Genomic DNA, 22246 nt, shown 5'->3' on the forward strand with positions numbered 1-22246 from the left:
AATCTTTCTTTTCAAAACTTTCTTGGTGATTCTAATATGTTTGCATATCCAGATGAACTTTAGAATCATTTAATTTGAAAAATAAAATTCCGTTGACTTTTTGTTTGTGTTGCATATGCAGATTACTTCGAAGAAGGTAGGCATTTTATAGATTTTTACAGCGCTCCACCTTCCTATCCAGTAAAATGCCTTGTTGCCCAGCCAGTTAAAAGTTCTTCTGTGTCTCTCAAGGAAGTTCTTAAGTTTCATTTGTATAGGTCCTAATACATTTTTGGTTGTGCTTAGTTGTAGGCATTTGGTACTTTTTAATGGTGTTTATAATGGGATTTTTCCCATTATATATTTTAACTGCTTGCTACTGAAGTCTAGAAAAGTTATTTCTTTCTAATCATCTAACTATTGGTTTCCCTGGTTTCTCAGTGGTAAAGAACCTGCCTGCCTATGCAGGAGACGCAGGTTCAATCCCTGGGTTGGGAAGATCTCCTGAAGAAGGAAATGGTGACCCACTCCAGTATTCTTGCCTGGGAAATCCCATGGACCGAGGAGCTTGGCGGGCTAAATCCACGGGGTCACATAAGAGTTGGACACAACTTAAGTGACTAAGCAGCAACAACACACTAGCTGTTTTACCAAACTCTCTCTTTAGCTCTAATAATTTTTTATTTCGTTATCATGGGTTTTATTGGCAAACAGCATCTTCATTTGAAGAATGGTGATGCTTTCTTTTCCAGTATCTATACTTCCTTTTAGCCTTATATGTCATGATTATTTGGAATGGATGGGTTATAGTGTGTGGTCTGGGAATCACCAATAACCTCCGATGTGGCTTAGTGATGCTGAGCATCACTTTAAGCATCTGGAGGTGGCCATGAGGAAAAGGGAACGTAAGCATGTCTCTAAGACAAAAGGAGGAGAACTCCTGGGCAAAGTTGTAGCCTAGCTGCCATCACAGGCACCCTGTCAACAACCTGGGCTGGCTCATCTGTCTGCTGTTTGACACCTAAGTACAAAGTCTGCGTGATATTTAAATGGGCATTGAATGTAACGGGCTATTTACATAGTTTTTCCTGGTGTTAACTATGTATTCTTGGACTTGCATTCCTGGAATAGTTGCTATTTAGTCACAGTGTATTATACTTTTATATTCTACTAGATTCTCTTTGATAGATTGGTCTATAGGGCTTACGGAACTGTCTTTGTTGGGTTATGACATGAGATTTTTGATTGCTTCATAGAATTATAAGTGAAACTTTCCATACTTTCCTATTATAAGCAAACATTTTCATCTTTTCCTAATCTCAGGAAAGTATTAATTGCAGGTGGATTATCCATTCTTTGCGAGAGTACATAAAACCCTCTGGGCCTGGTGCCATTTTAGTGTCATCTTTCTAAAACTGAAATTTAACTATGCCATATGCTTTCAACAGCTTCTCATTGACTACAAGTTAAGCAAAAATCCTTTAGCCTGACATTCAAGTTGCAGTATGATTGACCTCTGCACCGTCTGTCACTACTCTCCCTCACTCTCTTATACTCTAGCTGTGCTATGCTCTGTCACGTCCAACTCTTGCTACCCTGTGGACTACAGCCTTCTGGACTACAGACTTCTCTGTCTGTGGGACTTTCCAGGCAAGAATACTGGAGTGGGTTGCCATTTCCTTCTCCAAGGAATCTTCCTGACTCAGGGATCAATCCCTCTGGCCACACCTAACTTCTCAAAATTCCTCAGGCCCTAGAGTAGGAGATTCAAGAGGGTAGGTTGTTTTCAGGGCAGAATCTCTGGCACCCTGTAGAAACTTCCCTTTGACAGGTATTCCTTGAGTTCATGTTGAACGGCATTCACTGTGTTACTTTTATTGTATCTTTTAGTTCATGTCAACACATGTTTGCTGAGCATCTCCTTTGTGCCTGGTCATATGCTGATCCTGGGGGAAAGAATCTTGGCACCTGTACTCAAGGTGCTGTTTGGCTATTAGGGAAACAGGTGAGTAAACACATCTTATACACAGTGATGTAATTGCAGTCAGGAGGACATGAGTGGCACTGTGGGACCCCAGGAAGGGCCACCTGACCCAACCCAGGAAGAGACGTCAAAGAGGCTTCCTGGAGAAGGTGGCCCTGGAATTTGTCTGGCATGATGAGGAGAAGAGGGTATCCATGCTAAGGGGACACGAGGAACCAAGACCCAAAGGGAAGAACCAGCACAACTCCGTCATCTCTTCTCAGGACGACTGTAGTACCTGCCTCCTAGCATGTCATGTCCCTCCTTTGCTGAAAATCCACTGATGGTTTTTAGCTTGCTCCAGATAAATCCCAGGGCTTCCCTTGGGGCTCAGTTGGTGAAGAATCTGCCTGTAATGTGCGAGACCTGGTTTCAATCCCTAGGTTGGGAAGATCCCCCGAAGAAGGGAAAGGCTACCCACTCCAGTATTCTGGCCTGGAGAATTCTATGGACTGTATAGTCCATGGGGTCGCAAAGAGTGGGACATGACTGAGTGACTTTAACTTTCACTTTCGGATAAATCCCGAAGTCCTTGACACAAGCATGACCGGATGTATCTGGCCTCAGTGATTCTCTGAATTTACCTGATCACTCTATTCCAACCACTGCTGTTTCTCGGAGAGCCCAAACAGTGCTGGCTCAGGCCTCTGCACTGCCTGCTCCCTGTGCCTGGAGATTCCCACCTTCATTCTCCCCCAGTCTCTGCCCAAATGTCACCAACTGGTGAGGCTGTCCTTGACCCCTGTATAAACTCTCAGTTACTCTCTGTCTTCACCTGGCTTTATTTTCCTCTGAGCTTATAAAGTCACCTGATTTTATACACATGCACATACACATGTATATGTATACATATATATGTATGTATATATCATAATGTGTGATGTGATATATATGTATGATTTTTAACCTTTTTTTTTTTTGCCGGTTAGAATGGGAGTTTCAAGGGAATAGGGACTTTATTCACTCTTGTGGTCCTAGTACTAGAACACCATCTAGAAGCCTATGTTCAGTAACTTCAAACAGTTTGGCATTGCTGGGAACAGAGCAAACTTGAGGAGGGAGGCGGGAGATGAGGCTTAGAACCAGTAGACTCCACCGGCAGGCTGGGGGTGGGGGGTGCCTTGGATGATGGCAAGGAGCTTGGATCTTTTCCTGGAGTCAGTCAGCCAGGCAAGATGAGTGGTTGAACTTATGCTTATGGATAGTCAGGTTGCTGGTTGGGAGGGGCATGTCCTGGAAGGAGTGAGACTGGCAGCCAGTGTGGTCAAGCTACCCCAGTGCAGGTAATGGGTAGTGGTGAAGGGTTGGTTGTAGGGGAGGGAGTCAGGGAGGAGCCAAGTCTGATGGTCAGGCTGCTGGTGTGGCCACTGAGGGGTGAAATGCCATTCACTGAGCTGGGGAATCCCAGAGGAATGATTCTGTTCTGGGGGTGTCAAGTCCAAGGGGCTCTCAGGCATCTTAGTCGGGGGTATCTGGGAAGTTGGGGCCAGGGATCTAAAGCTTAGGAGAGCATCCTGCCCTGGACAGTTTTGGGCTTGGAGCCCGGGGAGCATGACATCCTCGTTGTCATCGCCACTCATGATCTTCACTGAGATGGTGGCTTAGTTGCTAAGTTGTGCCCAACTCATGTGACCCCCTGGACTGTAGCTGGCCAGGCTCCTCTGACCCTGGGCCTCCCCAGGCAAAAATACTGGAGTGGGTTGCCATTTCCTTTCCAGGGGATCTACCCAACCCAGGGATTGAACCTGTGTCTCCTGCACTGCAGGAGGATTCTTTACTGCTGAGCCACCTGGGACGCCCAGTCTTCATCTAAGCGAACTTTAATTAAGCACTTAGTAGGTAGCAGGCACTGTGCTCTTTATTATTGACTCTTCCCTATAATCCAGTGGTGTGCTGATACAGGTCTCGCCACCAGTTCTCCAGAGAAAAAGCATCAGATCAGATCAGATTAGATCAGTCGCTCAGTCATGTCCGACTCTTTGTGACCCGTGAATTGCAGCACGCCAGGCCTCCCTGTCCAACACCAACTCCCGGAGTTCACTGAGACTCACGTCCATCAAGTCAGTGATGCCATCCAGCCATCTCATCCTCTGTTGTCCCCTTCTCCTCCTGCCCCCAATTCCTCCCAGCATCAGAGTCTTTTCCAATGAGTCAACTCTTCGTTTGAGGTGGCCACACCCTGATTTGTAGAGTTTGCCAATTTCCCTGGTGTAAATACTCCAACCGTGGTTGATTTCAAGTGACCCATGATGTCATGGGATGTGGAACTAGAAGAGATAGGCAATAACACACCCCTATGTGGGATTTCCACCACAGATACAACAGACCCAGACAACCTTCAGGGCGTTGATGATAGTAAAATGTAATTTTACAGGAATTGACAGATTTGGAGTATTTATTTCAATATCACAATATTTAATTGTAAGTTTACCTAATTTAATTTTTAACAAAGGCTATTTTTAATGACCAGCCCACAAAGGTAATTCTTGAAAATTCAACAAGCAGTTCTTGGGAGCTTGTCTGAACCAATTTCAGTACACGGCTGCTACAATCCCATGACATAGCTGCTGTCATTGGGGAGGTGAAGTGAGGTCACCCAGCTGGTGAATGGGAGAACTGAGTATTCCTGAGCAAGTAACTTCCTGCCCTCGAGCCTCAGTTTCCTCATCTGTAAAATGGGGCCAATAAAATGTATCTCCTGGGGTGCTATGGAGATTTCATGAGTTAAAGCTTGTAAAGCACCTGGCATAAAGCAAACGCTTGACAAGTGGGACCCACTAGTGTGTTATAGTTACTTTAGTAAAAATAATGAACATATATCCTCTCAGGGTGTTCATACTCTAGTAGGGGGGGAGGTGGGCAATGACAAGACCTATATGCATTCATGGGATTCTTTTCTGCAAAGGAAGGCTACCTGGAGGAGGTTGCATTTAAATTGACTCCAGCAGGGTTGAGGACTCAGGATGGAGGGGGGTCCATAGGGGACAGAGGGAGGCATTCCTGGCTGACGGTCCACACAGTGGAGGAGGGATGAGAGATGAGACCTAAGGCAATAAGAAGGTTGTGAATGCAGACATATCTTCTAAACTTTCCTCGGAGGGCTGTGGGGAGCCACAACAGGTTGCTCAGAGGGCCCGACGGCATCAGGTTGGTCTCAGGGATCGTCAGTGTGACTGCGGTGGGAGGAGGCCCAGGAGTGGACAGGAGTGGAGGCGGTACAGGCCATGATGAGGAGACGTGGGGATGGGAGCCCACCCACCGGGGCTCCTTCGCTGTGCGTGGGTGGGGCTGGAGGGTGTCCAGACACACAGGTTCCCTTGACCCCTCCTCCCCCTCAGCTACAGTGGTTGTGGGCTGGGGAGAGTAGCAGGTTTCCCTTCCTGAACGGCTATCATCCCCAGCCCGGCTCAGGCCGAGTCCAGCTCCAGCTCCAGTGGCTAATCCTGGTGACACTGGGTCCTGAGGCCGGGGCGGGGCAGCCGGGCAGCTGGCCTCAATTAGCCGGGGAGCCGGGTCTGGACAGTGTCATTAGGAGAAAACCAGAGCCTGGCCATAAACTCTAATGAATGCATTAATGGAAGGCTTGTGCGCCTCAAAGGGGGAAAAAAAAAAGCGGGTCTAAATAAAGTTATTAACACAGCCCACCTGTGTTAGGCTCTCGGCCTATATTGTTCAAATAGCCCATTAACTCCTGAAGCATCCAGTCTTGAAAGCAAGCCCTGCCTCTCTGAAGCAGGCGTTTAACTGCGTTCATATAATTCAATTAGATCCCGCAGTCGTGGTCCAAAGGCATTCTCTGGGCTTTCATCTCGGTAATGGTCTGCAGGCCGGAGTGGGGAACAGGGGGTTAAAAAGAGGGGCTTAGAACCTGCTTTTAGGCCCAATTCACCCCATCACCTGGAGGGGCCTCCAAATGAGTTTCCTGGGGCAGAAAGCTTTCCCCATGCGCCCGGGCTCGGATGGCCTTCTGCGCCTGGAATTCCAACCCGCATCCGTCTTGGGCATCCTCTGTCCAGCATCCAGGCCCCGTGGTCTCCGTTCGGCCCCACCGCCCTCATCCAGTGGTCCAACAGTCCAAAGACCCTGACTCCACTCAGCCGACCCTATTAATAAAGAGTTAAGAAAATTCATTAGGAAGTGGGTCTTTTATAGATTCCGTTAAAGCCTTCTTCCTACTTCTGTCACTGAAAAAGGATAAAAATCCTTTTATCACTCTACAACTTGTTAATGTTCCACCCCAGGAGCACTTCATCTGTAATAAACATCTTCACAAAATATGCACCCCCAGGGAGGAGCCGTTAATTTCCTCAAGGCCTCACACATGTGAGGTTTTATGGCCTGCAGGTGCTTCATGAGATTGCGTGGACTTCTAATAAACGTCCACTAAACCGCAGGTAGCCTGGGAGAGAGATGGGCCCGTGCACCTGTCCACAGAGAGCCTCCATGCAGCCGTACCTCCTGGGCCGGCCCTGGCACCGCCAGCTCCTGAGTTCGCCCTGCCCCTCGGACGCCGGCAGGTAAGTTCCCACGGCCCTGGACTCCATCCGAGCCGCTCCCAGAGCCTGGTGCCCCTTGACCCTGGGGAAGACTCCACTCCGGAAACCCGTGTCCCTTGGCAGTCATGGCAGACACACAAAGACGCATTCTCTGGTTGATTTCTTGTTCGCTGTGGGGGCAGTTGCCCCCATTAGGATCTGCCGTGGAAGTGTGTTTATCAATAAATTTGACTTCCCATTTTCTTAATAACTGAAATGGAGAGAAAAGAGCTGCTTGCCTCTCTCAAGTGCGATTCGTAGGAAGTGTGTTTTGCATATCTTCAGGGCAATTTTTGGGATGTTAAAAATAATTGCTAGAAAACTACATGGCAGCTCAGTCACTAGCCAAGAAAAAAAAAAGATTACTTAAGGAGTAGTTTTCATCAGTGTTCCAAGAAATAATTAGAAGTTTGCATTTAATAAATATGTCTCTGGTCTCCGGGGTTCTTTCCAAGTCATGATCACCAAATTAATCGCGAGGTGTGTGCTGGCTTATGGGCAGATATGAGGCCCTGTGGCTGAGGCAGCTGGCGATGCGGCCAGTGGCTCTTTCTTAACCTCGATGTGAGCTGGAAGGTCACATAGGAGTCTATACTCCTGGGGGGATCACAGAGGGCTGGGGAGGGGGCAAGCAGATGGGGGATCTGATAGATCTGCAGCCCCTTTCAGGACAAGGTGCCTCGGAGGACCCAAGGCGGGGTGATGCACTGGTCTCCAAGTCAGAGAGTACACGTTGCTTCTGGACGCTTAACCACTGGCATTTCTGGGATGCTTCCATGGTGGTGTGGTAGGGACATGCCCCCAGGTCTATCCATATGGCTTGGGGCATGTTGGCCCGGCTCAGGGAAGCCACCCACGCTAGGGAGAGGGGCTGTGAGATTCAGCTGAGGCACCATGCTGGGGTCACAGAAGCTTCTGGAAAGAGGAGATAGCCCCCCTCTTTCTGGAAGCCCCGAGGAGAAACATTTAATTCAGCTGCGCTCGCAGGTCCCTCCTTTTCAGCCAGAGGGGCCGGGGAGGTAGAGCTGGGCCTGAGCCAGCTGAGCCTTGGGATGGGCACTTTTCTGGCCTGGGAAGAGATTGATGACGATCCCACCGCTGAGCACAGTACCCGTGATAATACAGGTTCTGAGCTGTCACTATGGGCCAGGGCCAAGCGTGCGGAGGCGAGTCAGGGGTGAGTTTATCTCTGGGGCCTTAACTACCCCTTTGTGTGCGAGGAAGCTCAGGTTTAAGCAATGAGCTTACTGACCTGAAGTCGCCCAATGGACCAGAGCGTTTGGGACTAAAAGCAGAGGATCCTACCAAGATCGCCTGCAGGCACCCTCCCGTCAAACCTTAAAGGGAAGCGTAGGCTCCCCTGGTTTCCAGACAAGCCGAGACTCACCTGGCAGCGGGGAACCTGGCAGGGCCCTGACCTCCGCCTCCTTTCCTTGGACGTGGCTGCCCCCACCCCCACCTCTCTCTGTGCCGAGAAGAGAGCGGGTTGTTCACCCCCTGCCCCGACCCCTGCCGATTCGCCTGGCCCAGCCCAGCAGAAGCCATAGGAGGGCCAGGGAGCCTGGAGTGGCTTCAGAGGCCACGATGGACATGATGAAAGGCCCGGAGCACGGGACCCAGCCGAAAGGTTAGAGGAAGCGGGATTATTCCTCCCGGGGAGCGGAAGGCCCAGGGGGCAGGGGCCCCGGCTAATGGCGAGCACCAGATGCTGACCAGCTGTTCTCTGTCTCCCTGGAGGCCCAGCAGAGCCAGATAGGGCTTCTACAGCAGGAGAGAATTAGGAGGGATAGGAGGAAGAACTGGCTGAGGGGGGTGGTCAGGCTCTGAGGAGCTGTAAGGAACAGGACAGCAGCTCCAAACAGCTCGTGGGGGCCAGAGAGAACTCGGAAAGTTAGCCCCAAGGACTCTCCTCCTCCATGACACGTTTAAACAAACCCATCACCCTCTCCCAGCCCTGCCTGTGGGTCTGACGTTCCACTCTTGCAGCAGGCCCAGCGTCTGGGCTTTCAAGCTTTAAATAGGAGCCCCTGAAGCTGCCCCTCCAAGCTTGCTGAACAGTCAGGGTTCTGGGGCATCTCATGTCTCAGCCCACCCAGGCTGAGGACAGCCGGTCCCAGAAGGTGAAACCTTTAGCAGCCAAAGGCACCCCCCCAAACATCATGATGCCCCCCCACAGCCTAAACCGTAGCTCATGAAAATAAACTGTCAAAGTACAAAACTGTTCAGTAAGGGTTAGGAAGGCCTGCAATGTCCCAGTTCTCCCCACAATGAACACTTTGGTGTTTTAAAACAATTCAGCTGAAACCTCTAGGTGTCTTGTGTTCAGCTGGTGCCCTAAGCACAGGCTCTGTCTGCTCACAGGGTGACCCAGCCTGGCGCTTCCTCCCTCGGACCAGGGCCACTGACCCTGGAGAGCTGGGGACAGGAGAGACCCTGGAAAGCCACGCTCAGGGCTGAGCTGAACCAGTTTCCTTCCTTCCTGCAAACCTCACCCCAACCTGCAACCCACAATACGGAAACCTGGGTGCAGCGAGAGGATGGGACAGGTCTCTGGGGTCACAGCCACACGATGGTGGCCAAGCCTTGTTCTAGCCCAACGCAAAGCACTGTTTTCTTGATGGCTTTGGTTCTGCTTCTGGGCGGAAAACTAGGATGTCCCTGCTCAGCTTCCTCGACCCCTTCTAGAGCCCTGGGCCGGGGTTGTGGGATTAAATATAGGACTCTCCATCCGACTGGAATTTCAGATAACAAGGGATAATTTTCCAGTGTAAGTTTGTCCAGTGCGATATTTGGGACACACTTATACTGAAAAAAAGCTATTCCTTATTTACCTGAAATTCCAATTAAATCCTGCATCCTGTATTTTATTTGTTAAAATCTGGCGATTCTACCCAAGGCCCCCTTCCCCAGCTGGGGCTGCTGTTCCCTTCTGGGGAGAATCTTCTAGGCTCTTCTCTGTCAGCAGGACCCTGGGCTGGAGACGCCAGAAGCCATAATTATTCCTTTACTGTTGCGAAGAACAGCAAATGCGTTTTCTTGCGGTATTTTTCTTCCGGTATTGCTTCTGGAGGAGGCTTGGAGGGCTCCCTCTCAAGGGGAATTATTTATTGGGAAACGGGGCGGTCCTGAGTTTGTTGCTCGTGGAGGGTATGGCAGTGCCGGGCAGACTGTTCCTGTGGTCTCTAGTTTCTCTTGACGAATGTGGAAAACAGCCGATGGTGCCCTGCGAACTTTTCCTTCTGATGTTTCTGGAAGCTCATCTCCTCGATTTAAAACTTGCTGGAACACAGGTGGATTTTTTTTTTTTTTTAAAGATGTAAAATGAAAGAAAAACACAAAATACCCGCAAAAGTTCTAGCAAAAGTTCTCGGAGCAGCTCTTGAAATACAATTCTCGGGATCAATGATGTTTCATTTGTCAAACTGTTGAGGTCCTTTTCCAAAAAATTATTTCCAAAAGGGCTGCTGCCTTTGCATATAAAGAGACTTAGATCTTTTTCTTTCCCATTCTCTCTCTTTCTTAAGCTAACACATAGATGTTAAAGACATTATCTGAACTAGGCAATCAGGAAAAAATATTTGCAGAGTCAAGAAAGATCAAGAGAACTTGAAAATAGGAAACAGATAAAAAGCAAGTAAAAGACACACACGAGAAAAAAAAGTCTTTTATATTAGATTTTTGTTAATATTTTTTGACATCTAACTTTCTACCTTGTGCTACCCTAGTCACACTTAGTTTCAAGATGCCGTAACTAAAACATCAAATCTTGGATTTTTCTCACTTCTCCCAAATATTTGATGGCTTTTTCTTTCTTTTTGTTTTTTTAAAACATCTTCCCGGACCAGAAAAAAATATTCCAACGCGGGAAAATAATGTATTCAGTGAATTTCCTTTGGAGAACAGTATTTAAAGGCAGTCAGGCTCTGCTTTTAAGATGGCAAAATTTTGCAAAGACAAAACTCGAGTCCCAATTCACATCAGAATGAGAGCCAGGGGAGTTCACCTACGCTCCATCCGCTAAATCTGAACAATGGGGTGAGTCCTGCTTTCCTGAGCAAAGACGCTGGCTGAAACCTAAGGGACCCAAACCTCAGCCAGCACCCCCTTTCCAGTTCCCATCCCTCCTCTTCCCTCTGGGATCATAGACCTCAGAGGGGAATCTTGGCCCCAAGCCTGGAGCCACGAGGTGCGGCTTGATGTCAATTATGCCCCAATTCTAGAGGTGCTATCAAAGAGTTAACTAGGATGTCCCAGTGCGCAAATGTGGGATAATTGGGAAACAAATTCTACAGACATCTTGAAAGGGGCAAAAGACCTTTGATCTCTCTATAGAAAGGCAGGCATTAGCAACGTTACTGCCTTTTGGGGCCTGTACACATCTCATACCAGGTTAGAGTATGCCATCTTCCTGAGGAATCAGCCGACACCTAATTCCATCATAGTTTAATTATCCTAACTGGTTTCATATGTCCAAAGGCATTTTCCCCAAAGATTAGAGGAGAGAGAGGGAATGACAAAATAATTAAATATGCAATTTGCCAAGCGTGGGCAATATGGCTTTGAAATCACCTTTTCAGGAAGTTTTACTGCTTGTTCATGGACATGTATATTGCGGGCTTCAGACTTTTATTTAAGCTCTTTTGATTCCCTTAATGGATTAATACCTGGGTGCCATCAGCGAGGGCCTGAGACCTATGGCTGTTTCTAATTTCGCAAATATTGCGCCCACTTCCTCCGGTGTTATGACAAAAACAAGTATCTAGAATTTGCCTTCTCACTAAAAGCAACACGCTGATCCCCTCAAATAACTGCCTGATGTCAGAATCGGCATCTCACAAGTGGCGTTGTCGGTTACAGGAAACTTTCACGGTGCCAGGGCCTGGGCGGCGGGCGGTGGCCTTGGCAGGACCAGGCAGGCCTGGGTTGTGCTCGGGGCCTGGGTCTGTTTCAGGGTGGCAATCCCAAAACAAGTCCTTGCCTCCTGACAGCGGGATGCCTGTCGGTCTAAGGCAGTGTCCGTGTGCGAAGGAATGTGTTAGTGTCCCGGCTTCGGATTCCTGCCAGTGGGTAAGGAACATTCCAGGGGAAGGGGCGGGGAGGTGATCGCCAGGATTTGGAGAAGAGTCTCCGGGGCTCAGACTGTTGCTGCTAGAAGAGAGGTATCCGGAAACCGGAGCAGGAGTTGCTCTAGGGGAATAGTTTGCATTCTGTGTCTCGGATGGGAGAACTGGCGTTCAGGAGGAGTAACGCTCGAAAATGATCACACTGCGCCTGTCTTTTGGCTGAGCTGAGTGTCTGGGGGCAGTGTCTCAGGGCCAGTTGCATGAAAGCAGGGTCTTTGGGGGAATTCTTTTTGGGTCTTGAACCTCTGTGGGTACCCAGTGGGCCAAGGATGGGTCTTTAATGACATTCCGAGTCACTTAGTGCTGGAGGGGTGAGAGGGTAGGCGGAAAGGAGGGGGAGAGAAAACGAATGTAAAAGATGTGCACGCGCATGTACACACACACAGATTGCCTTTGAAGGCAGGGAGACAAGGCCTAATTGTCCCTGGGATGTGCGTTGCGGCCAAGCTTTTCATCGTCCCTAATGAGGCCGCAGCCTCTCCTGGTGGGAAAGCTGCTCCCTGGACTCAGCTTTGATAAAGCGGATGGACCGTCTGGGTCGAGTTACCAGGTTTTCCTCTTTTCCTTTTGAACCCTGCGGTGGTTTCGCTCTTTCATGGCAGAGGAGGCCAAAGTCTCTGGCCTCTGTCTGCGGGGGACGCAGGCCATCCCACCTCCTGGGAAGGGCAGGGAGGTGGCTGGCCCTGGAGTGGGGGTGCTGGCCCAGGCCATGGGCTGTGGCCGAGGGAGGGGGCTTTCCTAGCCTCCGTGTTCAGACCTACGTGCCCGTCATGCCAGGTTCACTGGCTCCCAGTGAAAAAAACTCACCTACGATGCATCTTAGCCAACCTCAGCAGCCACGGGGGACGCTGGCGTGGGGAGTGAACCCAAGTCAGTAAGAACAGTGCCGGCAAAGATAACCCTGGTTGCTTACGGAGCGCTCAGTCCGCCGGGGACCAACCAAGCGTTTGACGAGGATGATCCTATGTGCTCCGAGTTAGGTGGCCTGCCAGTCAGAGGCAGGGTGGGATCAGACCTGTCACCCCACCGCCCAGCTGTTAATCACTGGCCTCGCTGGAAGGGTGGGAGCCTGAGCTGGTCCTCAGGCCCCCGCGACGCACCACTTCTCCAGGTGCGCAGCCCTTTCCTCGATTCTTCTTACCTGTGCCTGGGCTTTCAGTAAGACCACAGCCATAAAGTTAGCAAGACCCCAGCTCTGAGGTCCTGCTCCCCCACCCCACAGGTGTCCAGAGGTGGCCCCAGGCAGTGGCTCTGGAAGCGGGGAGCCGAGAGTCAGGCACCCTGGAGTGGGAAGGAGAGATAGAGGACCCCTAGCCCAGGGGGACTTGTCTTTGATCTCTGGTTAAAGGAAAGCACCCTCTCCAGGGGTTTCCTCCTCATCAGGGAGGGAAGCCCCCTTTCTGGCTGGCAGACAGTGAGTGGCCAGAGACTGTCCCCTCCCAGAGCCTTCGCGCGAGAGAGGTCCTGCTTTCAAAGGGACTCTGGAGAGGCTCACCTAGACTCCAGGGTTAGAACTGTCCCTGGCCTGGTGGCCTGCTGCCTTCCCCATGCTTGGATCCCAGCCACCTGCCCTTGAGGTTCTCCCGTCAGGGCGCCTCGGGCCCACTGACTTCTTGCCCTCCGCTGCTGCTGCCAGGAAGATGGGGCAGGTGTGCCCAGTCCCCCTGACCTCTGGTCAGCTGTCTGCGAGGAAGGACCTTAAGGTTCATCCAACTTGTGAAGAGAGAACCTCAGTTGGAAGCCTTGACTCACCCTGCCAGGCCCCAGCTTTGTGCCAGGCCCTGGGCTGGTGCTGGGGGCACAGTGGCCAGGGAGATGGATGTGATTCCTGTCCTCATGCGGGGAAGTGGGGGGAGGTGGTTCTGATTCTGATTAGCAATGGGTTCTGGGCCACACAATCCACGGCAGATCACGGATGCCCCAGGGTTCCTGAGCAAGGGCTGGGGATAGAGCCCTCACTGTTGGGTGACTGCCCTCCTGGGGTCCCAGTGGGTCCCTAAAGGATACCGGAGTAGTGGTGGTCCTGATGCCTCCTGCCCCCACCTGGACCTGCGGTTTTTGGGCTGAGCCATGTGATGCCTCCATTAGGAGCCAGAGAATGGAGTACTCCTGCTTGAGCCTTGGGCAGGTTCTTCTTCCCATGTCCCGTCACTGACATGCCCTCTCGGACCCCTGGGTCACATCTGTGGTAAGAGGATGCAGAATGATAAAAGGAAGGGCAAGATGAGAGCAAAGGGCTTCTCCCCAACTTAAATGTATTGATTTACTGTGTAAATATAGCTGTATTTATATTGATAGTATAGTTGATTTACTGTGTGTTAATTCTCTGGTGTGCAGCACAGTGACGCAGTTGTGCATATACATACATGGTTTGCCATAGGATGTTGAATATAGTTCCTTCTGCGCTACAGGAGGACCTTGTTTCTCTATCCCATACATAATAGTTTGCATCTGTTAATCTCGCACTCCCAGTCTATCCCTCCTCCACCCCTCCTCCCTTGGCAACGACAGGCTGTTCTCTATGTCTGTGAGGCTGTTTCTGTTTCTTAGATATGTTCATTTGTGGCATATTTTAGATTCCACATATAAGTGATATCATATGGTATTTGGCTTTCTCTGTCTGATTTCACTTAGTATGAGAATCTGTAGTTCTATCCATGTTGCTACAAATGGCACTTCATTCTTGTTCTGGCTGAGTAGTATTCCATTGTGTGTATATGTGTGTGTGTATATGTATACATACACCACATCTTCTTTATCCATTCATCTGCTGATGGACATTTGGGTTGGTTGCATGTCTTAGCTATTGTAAACAGTGCTGCAATGAACACTGGGGTGTATGTATCTCTTTGAATTATATTTTTGTCTGGATATATGCCTAGGAGTGGGAGTACTGGGTCACATGGCAACTCTATTTTCAATTTTTTGAGGAATCTTCATACTGTGTTCCATAGCAGCCACACTAATTTACCCTCCCATAGCATACTACGGTTCCCTTTTCACCATACCCTCTCCAGCATTTGTTATTTGTAGCTTTTCAAATGATAGGTATTCTGGCCAGTGTGAGGTGGTACCTTGTTGTAGTTTTGATTTACATTCCTCTGATAATTAGCAATGGTGAGTATGGCTCATGGGCTTGTTGGCCATCTGTATGTCTTCTTTAAAGAAATGTCTATTTAGGTCTTCTGCTCATTTTCTGATTAGGTTGTTTTTTTGTTGTTACAAATATATTCAAACACACAGACTTTTTAAAAATTATAAATATATAGAAAAATTGAGAGCAGTCCAAGGAATGCCAATATACCCCCTTCTTAGATTCAATACACATGAACATTTTACTATACTTTATCTATGTATGTGCTGTGTGCTTGGTTTCTCAGTCGTGTCTGACTCTTTGTGACCCCCATGGCCACCAGGCCAGGCCCTCCTGCTAGGCTCCTTTGTCCATGGAATTCTCCAGGCAAGAATACTGGAGTAGGTTGCCATGCCCTGCTCCAGGGGATCTTCCCAACCCAGGGATCAAACCCAGGTCTCCCACATTGCAGGCAGATTCTTTACCATCTGAGCCACCAGGGAAGCCGATGTATACACATACCTATACCTGTAATTTTTGTTACAAGTTTGAAACTAAATTCTGTGTGCCATCCCTAAATACTTCAGGGTGCTTTTTCTAAGAATAAGGACATTTTCCTCTGGAACCATAACACCATTACCATGTGAAGAAAATTAGCCGTAATTTGAGAGAGAAGAATTTTGATAATTAGTTAAAACACAAGGTCTGGTACCTCAGAAAAAAAACAAAAAGCCCAGCAGAGTGTTGTTATTTTAAAAGCTTCCCTTGGTTTCAGTCTCCATCCAGGGCAGCTGGCGGAGGAAGGGGTGGCACTCTGGTAACAAGCCCGTGAGCTCTGAGAGCAGAGCAGGGGGCACTGTGGGTACTTTCCAGGTGCTGTTGATTGACTTCACTCCTGGCTAGAGCGCATCCTGAAGCAGCCCCTTATGCCCCTGAGTACAGGGAGGGCTCTGTTCTCCCGGTTCCGTCCTTGCCCAGAGCAGGGAGGTGTTGGGGGAGAGTCAGGGTTTGCCTGGTAGGTAGACTGGAGCCATTTGAGTCTCTAAGACCTGGGCTGACTGGGGTACCCCCAAATCTCCAGCTCCCTCGGGGCCGTCGACACTGAGCTAGGATCATGGTGCCATGTGGAACCTCCTCGGACACTGAGGCCCCTTGCCCTCCCCAGCCGAGGGGGAGCATCATATACCTATACCTGTGTGAGGTTAGGAGAGCTTGGATGGCAGCTGATGGAATAGTATTCAGCCTTAAAGAGGAAGGAAATCCTGACACAGGCTACGAGCTGAAGGAACCTGGAGGTCATTAGCTCAGTGCGATTAAGCCAGTCACAAAGGGATGAGGACTGTACCGTGTCATTTATGTGAGGTGCTTGGGGCAGCCAGATTCACAAAGAGTAGAGAGGGGGTTGCAGGGGGAAGTGGGGAGCTGTTTAATAGGGACAGAATTTCTGTTTTGCAAGGTGAAAGGGGTTTTGGAGAAGGATGGAGGTGATGGTTGTATGACGTGTCAAGGTACTTAATGCCACTGAATGTCACACTTAAAAATGGTTAGGATTATGGCTAGGTAAATATTATGTTGTGTATTTTACCACAATAAAATGGTGGGATTGTGGTGCCTGTGACTGGCGGCTTTGTAAGGTTCTGCATCAGAACCATGGTGCCCCCTGTCCCCCGTGGGTGCTTGCTAGCAAAGCCCAGAATGTGATCAATCAGATAAAGTCTCAGAAAGCCAGAGATGGCTTTGGGAGCGTCAGACCAGAGACCCGTTTCTGGAAACGCTGCTGCGTTTGAAGTGAGTCCCGCCAGCCAGGAACGAAACAGAGGCATTTTGTCAGAGGAAAGAACTTGATGAAAAATTGTTTTATGAAACCCGAATTTTGGCATGTTTTCACATTTTAGTTTGTCAGAAGGCAGAGTAATAAATGTTAAGCGTGCTGTTTATTAGTACGCGCGGTTGACTTCTTTATGATGACAATTTCATTTTAAAGTTTGTCACAGAGTCCCTGCCGAACGGGGTGGCGATGCTGGGAGAGAAGGGCAGGAAGGATCGCTGCCAGTTTATCCCAGTAGAGAGCAGTTGTTATTAAAACAACAGAGGAAGAGGAAGCTGTCCAGGCCCAAAGCCCCCCTCCCAAGAGCGGGTCAGGGGGCCACTGTGGCCTGCGGGCGCCTGTCCTGGAACCCGGCCTTGACCTCCTGAGGTCTGGCTGTGGTGGGAGCCGCTCACTGCCCGGCCAGGCTTGTGGGCCTCTGGGCAGCTTCTACTGCCTTTGTTCCCCGGGCCAGCACTGGGGGTCAGAGGGGCTGGTGTGTGGTTGTACTTGCAGGGAACAGGGACAAGAGCCCATGCGGGCTGTGACACCCCTCGGCAAACCTGTCACAAGAGCTGTCCGTGGGAGGGAGCGAGGGACTGAGTGTGTGTTTTCTCTCTTCTCCCCTCCGATGCAGTGCCTGGAGAAGGGGTGGGGGTTCCAGCCCTTCGTGAGCGGAGGGCAGGGGGACCCCTGAGGAAGACTCCTGGAGCGTGTCATGCAGCTGGTCCTGCCACCAAGACTGTGGTGGGCGGCTGGTGCCTTCCTTCCCCGAAAGCCTCAGCTTCCCCATCTGTGACATGGGGTCTTCACTCTCACCCTGGGGCTGCTGTGAGTGCCCCATTTCCTGGGTGCTCTCCTGGGGCTGGATGCTCTGGAGGCCATTCCACCTGACCCTAGGGTGACTCTGTGTCTCATCTGATCCCCACTTTCAGATGGGGAATCTGGGATCTGAGAGAGGGAAGCCCTGTTACCCAAGCTGCCCAGTGGTCAGGGTGGGCCTGTGCTGAGGACCCCAGGCTGTCTGCTCAGAACCTGTGCAGGAAGTAGGGGGACGGCCCTGCCCCACTGGCTCAGGGTGGGCTCCTTGGGGTGACCAGACAGCTGACCTCAGGCTGGGGAGCAAAGTGCAGCTTCTGAGGATGCTGGGAGCCCCGATCTGAGAAGAACCTGGGGGTCCTGGCCCAACATGGCAACTTTCAGTCCCCAAGGGTCTCTCCCTCCTCGAGTAGGGGCCTGGGGCTCCTGGATCTATGCTCTTAGCCTAGGTCTGATCGGCTGGTGAAGGGGCTCCTGGGCCCCTCCCCACAAGTGGATGTACCAAATGATGAATCCCCGTCTCTGCTTGGGCTCTGGTGGTCTTCTGTTTGTGGCCTGCCGAGGCAAAATGGGGGCAGGCAGAGAGGCACTGGGCCTGCTGGCATCCAGAGGGCTTTCTGCACAGTTCCTGATAGGAGGGTACGGAGAGGCTGTGGCCCTGTCTGGTTTCACACAGCATTCTGGCCGAGGGCCATCTGCCAATACCTTCCTGAGGCCACTGGTGGGAGCGTGGAGGCTGGGGTTGGGTGGGACTGGGGAACAGTCTCCCACCAGGTTATGCCTGCTGCCTCCTTGGCTTCCTTTGGCGTGTGGGATGGGTACTTGGAGGAAGGAAATAGACCCCAACACCTCTTGTTTGTGACATTCTGTTTTAGCCCCAGGCCTGGCCAGTGGCTTTGAACATAAATATTGGTCAAGCCAAGGGCTTGCTTGGGATCCTTTCCCTTGATTCAGACCCTCTGGGGCCCTGAGTCACACACCCACCCCCGCCCCCGCCCCTCCATAGGAATCTCTTTTGTGAAAGCCAGGAGGGGGATTGGAGGGTACTGGCTGGTTCGGGCCGCTGGCTGTCGGCAACTCCTGCCCCGTCTGACCTGAAGCTTCTCCGGTGGGGCCTCCAGCGTGGCAGCCAGATCCTCCATAAAAGGATAAGGATCACAATCTTCACATTTTTAAGTCGCACAAAAGCTGTATGCATAATTAATGTGCAATAAATGTGAGCGGCTGGAAATTAACTAAATGAAAAAAAAAAGGAGTATACTTAATTGTAAAAATCTCATTTTCCTTTTATTCTTTTCTTTTCTCCCTCTCTCTCCCCATTCCCCCTCCCTTTTACAACTTGTTATATTCCCGGAGCCCTTCAGATCTTGCCGGAGATCATTTTCTGAAAGACTCGCCTCCTGACCTCTTGCCGGGAGCCGCGGACAAGATTAGTTTTAAGCCTCGGCCCAGCCGGTTACTTTCAGCAGAGGGTCCGAGAGTGTCCACGAGCGGGGTGTTATTGTGTCACACAAAGGAATGTTGTAATCATCCTCTAAGACCCTCCTTGGGGGACCACTGTGCCCTGGTTTTCAAGAGCTTTGGCAGATGCTGCTTTGAGAGTTGCCATTTGAAACTCAAGAGCACCCATCCTGGTATTTAAAATTCCTAAATGCGAATTCAGTGGTTAAAAAAGCTAAAGGACTAAATACATTTACGTAAATTCAAACCAAGTATTTTAAGCCATACTAGCTAAGGCTCCGTTTCTTCTTTTCCTTCTAATTTTTTAAAGGACAAGACCTTTTCTAGGTGATAAAATTGGGTGAAAATTTTTTTCCCAGTGGAAAAATTTATTGACACATTCTTACTGATTGTCACATCTCTTCATAAAACCTGAGAGTTTCAGCTTCAAGAAACAACCCATCCACTTGAAAGAAAAAAAAAGAATTATTATTTTTAAAGAATAAAACACTATTAACAGATACTTTAAAACATGATTTATTGCACACACGTAACAACAACAATAACTTAAAATATCAAATCCTTGGAGTAAAGCACTGCCGATCCCATCTCCCTTAAGCACCAGCTGTTCTGTTTCTGCTGTCGTCCTTGGCCCTGGTCTGTATTAGCAGATAATTCTAAAAGAGGCTGGAGAATCGAGAGAGAAACCTCAGAGGCATCTAGGTTGTTTGGGCAAGGATTGTGTTTTTAGAACATCCTACTCTATCCTGTATAGTTCGTAGCTGTTCCTTCTCAAGTCTTTTCAAATAGCAACCAACTCATATCGTCTCTTTGACTTGCTCTGTTACCAGTGAATTTATAAAAAGAAAAAGATGGTCAATAGAGTTGCTCACGTTCGCTGCCACCTCTGCTTAGGTACCGGTCCTGTTCAAGGCAAACTGCCGTCATCCAAGAGACGCCCAGGTGTCGGGGACCACAGGCGAGCTGTAAATAACCCAGTCCATGGCTGTAGATCACCTCTGGCTGGACAGCCACGCCACCTCCACGGCCGCCCAGCTGGTAGACGCAGCCGCCTTTGGGAACAGGTGGCCCGCAGGGGCGGTGGCTGGTCTCCGCCGCAGCCTTGGAGGACCAGCCTGATTCCAGCCTCAGACAACCCACCCACCCACCCAGTGCTCGGCCAGGCCCCAGCCACAGGCTTTCACGTTAAACAGGTTCTGACACTAAAAATCAAGGTCTGCCGGCTGTTGTCATAGGAATGCAATATCCTCCGGAGGTCTCCTTATTAAAAAACCACATCTTGCGGCTGCCCAGGCTGGATCTCTATTTCATTTGTATTGATCACAGGGAAATGTCTCATTCCCTGGCTGACAAATGCAGCCAGTAGGGAGGGAGTCCGTGTTTGGTGGAAAACATTTATGTTCACAGTGATCTGGGGGATCCTGAGGCCGGAGCTGTGAGGTTTTGTGTGTGTGTGTGTGTGTGTGTGTGTGTCTGTGGGGAGGGGGGGGGTCATCTCTAGTTAGGCTGTGGGATTACAAACGTAGTGATAACAGGGGCTTCGGAAATTAGCCAGGGTGACCACTTCATTTTAAAGACTTTGGGTCAAGGATGGGACCTGACTTCCCCTCTTCCCGGGTAGTAGCGCTTCTAGGAGTCTGCCCTATAGATGGTACCTGCCATTGTGTGAAGGGATATTCAACACAGCACTGCTTGAGGTGCCAAGTTGGGGAAACCACCTCCACATCCATTACTGGAGATTGGGTTAAAAAAAAAAGTATGATATTAGGCAGAACCACGTTAAGCTGCCACTTCTGCTGGTCAAAAATGGTTGAATATTGATAATCTCATATGGGTCCATCTACCACCTCTACCAAATAGGATGGTGTGCACTTTTTTTAAATAAAATTTTTTTATTGAAGTATAGTTAATTTACAATGTTATGTTAGTTTCAGGTGTACAGCAAAGTAATTCTGTTATACATATATGTGTGTGTGTGTATATTCTTTTCAGATTCTTGTCCACTATAGGCTATTACAAGATACTGAATATAGTTCTCTGTGTTATAACAGGCAGTCTTAAAAAGGATAAGATGGAGGACCCTCCAAGATGTATTAGAAAATGGAAAAAAGCAAGCTGCAGAATTGTGTACTGGTATGCTCTGTATATATGTTTTTTTTTTTTTTTTGAAAGGGAAATATATGCATAACTGTTGGAATAAGCCTCGACTCTGGAAGGAAACACTAGAAATGGTCCACAGAGACTGCTTTGGGGGCGGGACCGAGGAAGGCTGAGACCGAGGTTGACTTTCCTCTTTACAGCTTCTCTATTTTCCTAATTTTGTACGTGTGTGTGTGTGTGTGTGTGTGTAGGGTGAATACAAAATCATTAAAATTTGAAACAAAGATCAGAATGTCAGGGAAGCCATCATTATATTAGAGGTTAAGTGCTCAGACTGTGGTCTGGGAATTCTGGGCTTCAAGCTACTTGTCTCACTGAGGAGCCTCAGTTTCCTCATCTGTCGAGTGGGGGTAGTAACAGTGTTTACTTCACAAAGGGGAACTGAAGATTTCCTTGAGATGTGAAAGGGACAGGGTCAGCCCAGCGGCACAGGGAATTCAGTGAATGTTAGATGTTATTATAGATGATACATAAATCATAACACACAAATCCTTACAATGTCTTACTTGGCATTGTTGTTTTCTTGAAAGAGAATTTTTAACTTGTCATGTATGTTTGGAGCCGGGAACTGAGACCCCCAAATAGTACGTGGAACTCTGTCTAGGGGGCCACTTCACTGACGCTGAGCATGCAGGGTGGCTCTGGTGCCTTTTCTTTTTTTCTGAACCTGTAAATGGTCTTCTGCATCTCTGTGTACACAGGCAGGTGAACTAATAGAATTAGGCTTATTGGTTTAATTCCTCTGGGTCCTCTTGGCAAGGGGAGAGCAGCTGGATGAATATTTTAATTAAGCTCTGACACCCAGAAGTCAAAGTCCCCGAGCGGTCCCCAGTGGGCAAGGTCTTGCAGTTTGGGGTTTAATCAAGTTTGGTTTCGGAGTTCAAATTTCTTCCTGGACAGAAATGTGTCATTAGGCGTCCAAGATTTCAACTGGAAAAAAAATGCAACTTGACTGTATTTTCTCTAGAGAATGACACTGCGATTCGATTAGCTCCTTTTCCTTGACATTTTGCCCGCTTTATTAACTTCTGCTTTGCTTTTAAGCAGGCAACTACTGTTTTACTTCCCTGAAGAAGCTCATGATATTATAATTCAAGTGTCAGGACAGATTAGGTTAAATGAACTGTGTAATTCCCGAAGGAAAACAAACTTCAAAACGGACGCGGTTCGCCTTGTAACATGTCATGGATTGCATTAGCGTTGAACGGGCGATTCCATCACCCAAATGTGCTAAAGTTGGCTCAAATGTTCCCCACTCTGCAAGGT

At 49.3% G+C, this 22246-nt stretch overlaps 1 protein-coding gene across 6 annotated transcripts in view; it reads left to right on the plus strand.

Moving 5' to 3' along the window:
* Positions 1–4470: 4470 nt before the first annotated feature.
* LOC147362524 (uncharacterized) overlaps positions 4471–22246 on the plus strand; it is a 47552-nt gene continuing 29776 nt past the window's right edge. The window contains exons 1-4 of one of the 6 annotated variants that reach the window (XR_015136325.1): positions 4471–5814; positions 6397–6519; positions 20872–20953; positions 22028–22244. Coding sequence is in view for 2 of the 6 variants with exons in the window: in XM_086325148.1 (XP_086181274.1) it covers positions 6413–6519 (107 nt within the window). In the remaining 4 variants the exon portion in view is untranslated. Of the gene's footprint in view, positions 5815–6396; positions 6520–18715; positions 19284–19714; positions 20106–20871; positions 20954–22027; positions 22245–22246 lie in introns of those variants that run through there. The other 5 variants (XR_015136326.1, XR_015136324.1, XR_015136323.1 and 2 more) reach the window with 5 other exon arrangements.

This window comes from Bos grunniens, chromosome 11 (assembly GCF_055505025.1).
Source record: "Bos grunniens cultivar Pamir isolate PY7600 chromosome 11, Bosgru_T2T1.0, whole genome shotgun sequence".
In the NCBI taxonomy this organism is placed as follows: Eukaryota; Metazoa; Chordata; class Mammalia; order Artiodactyla; family Bovidae; genus Bos; species Bos grunniens.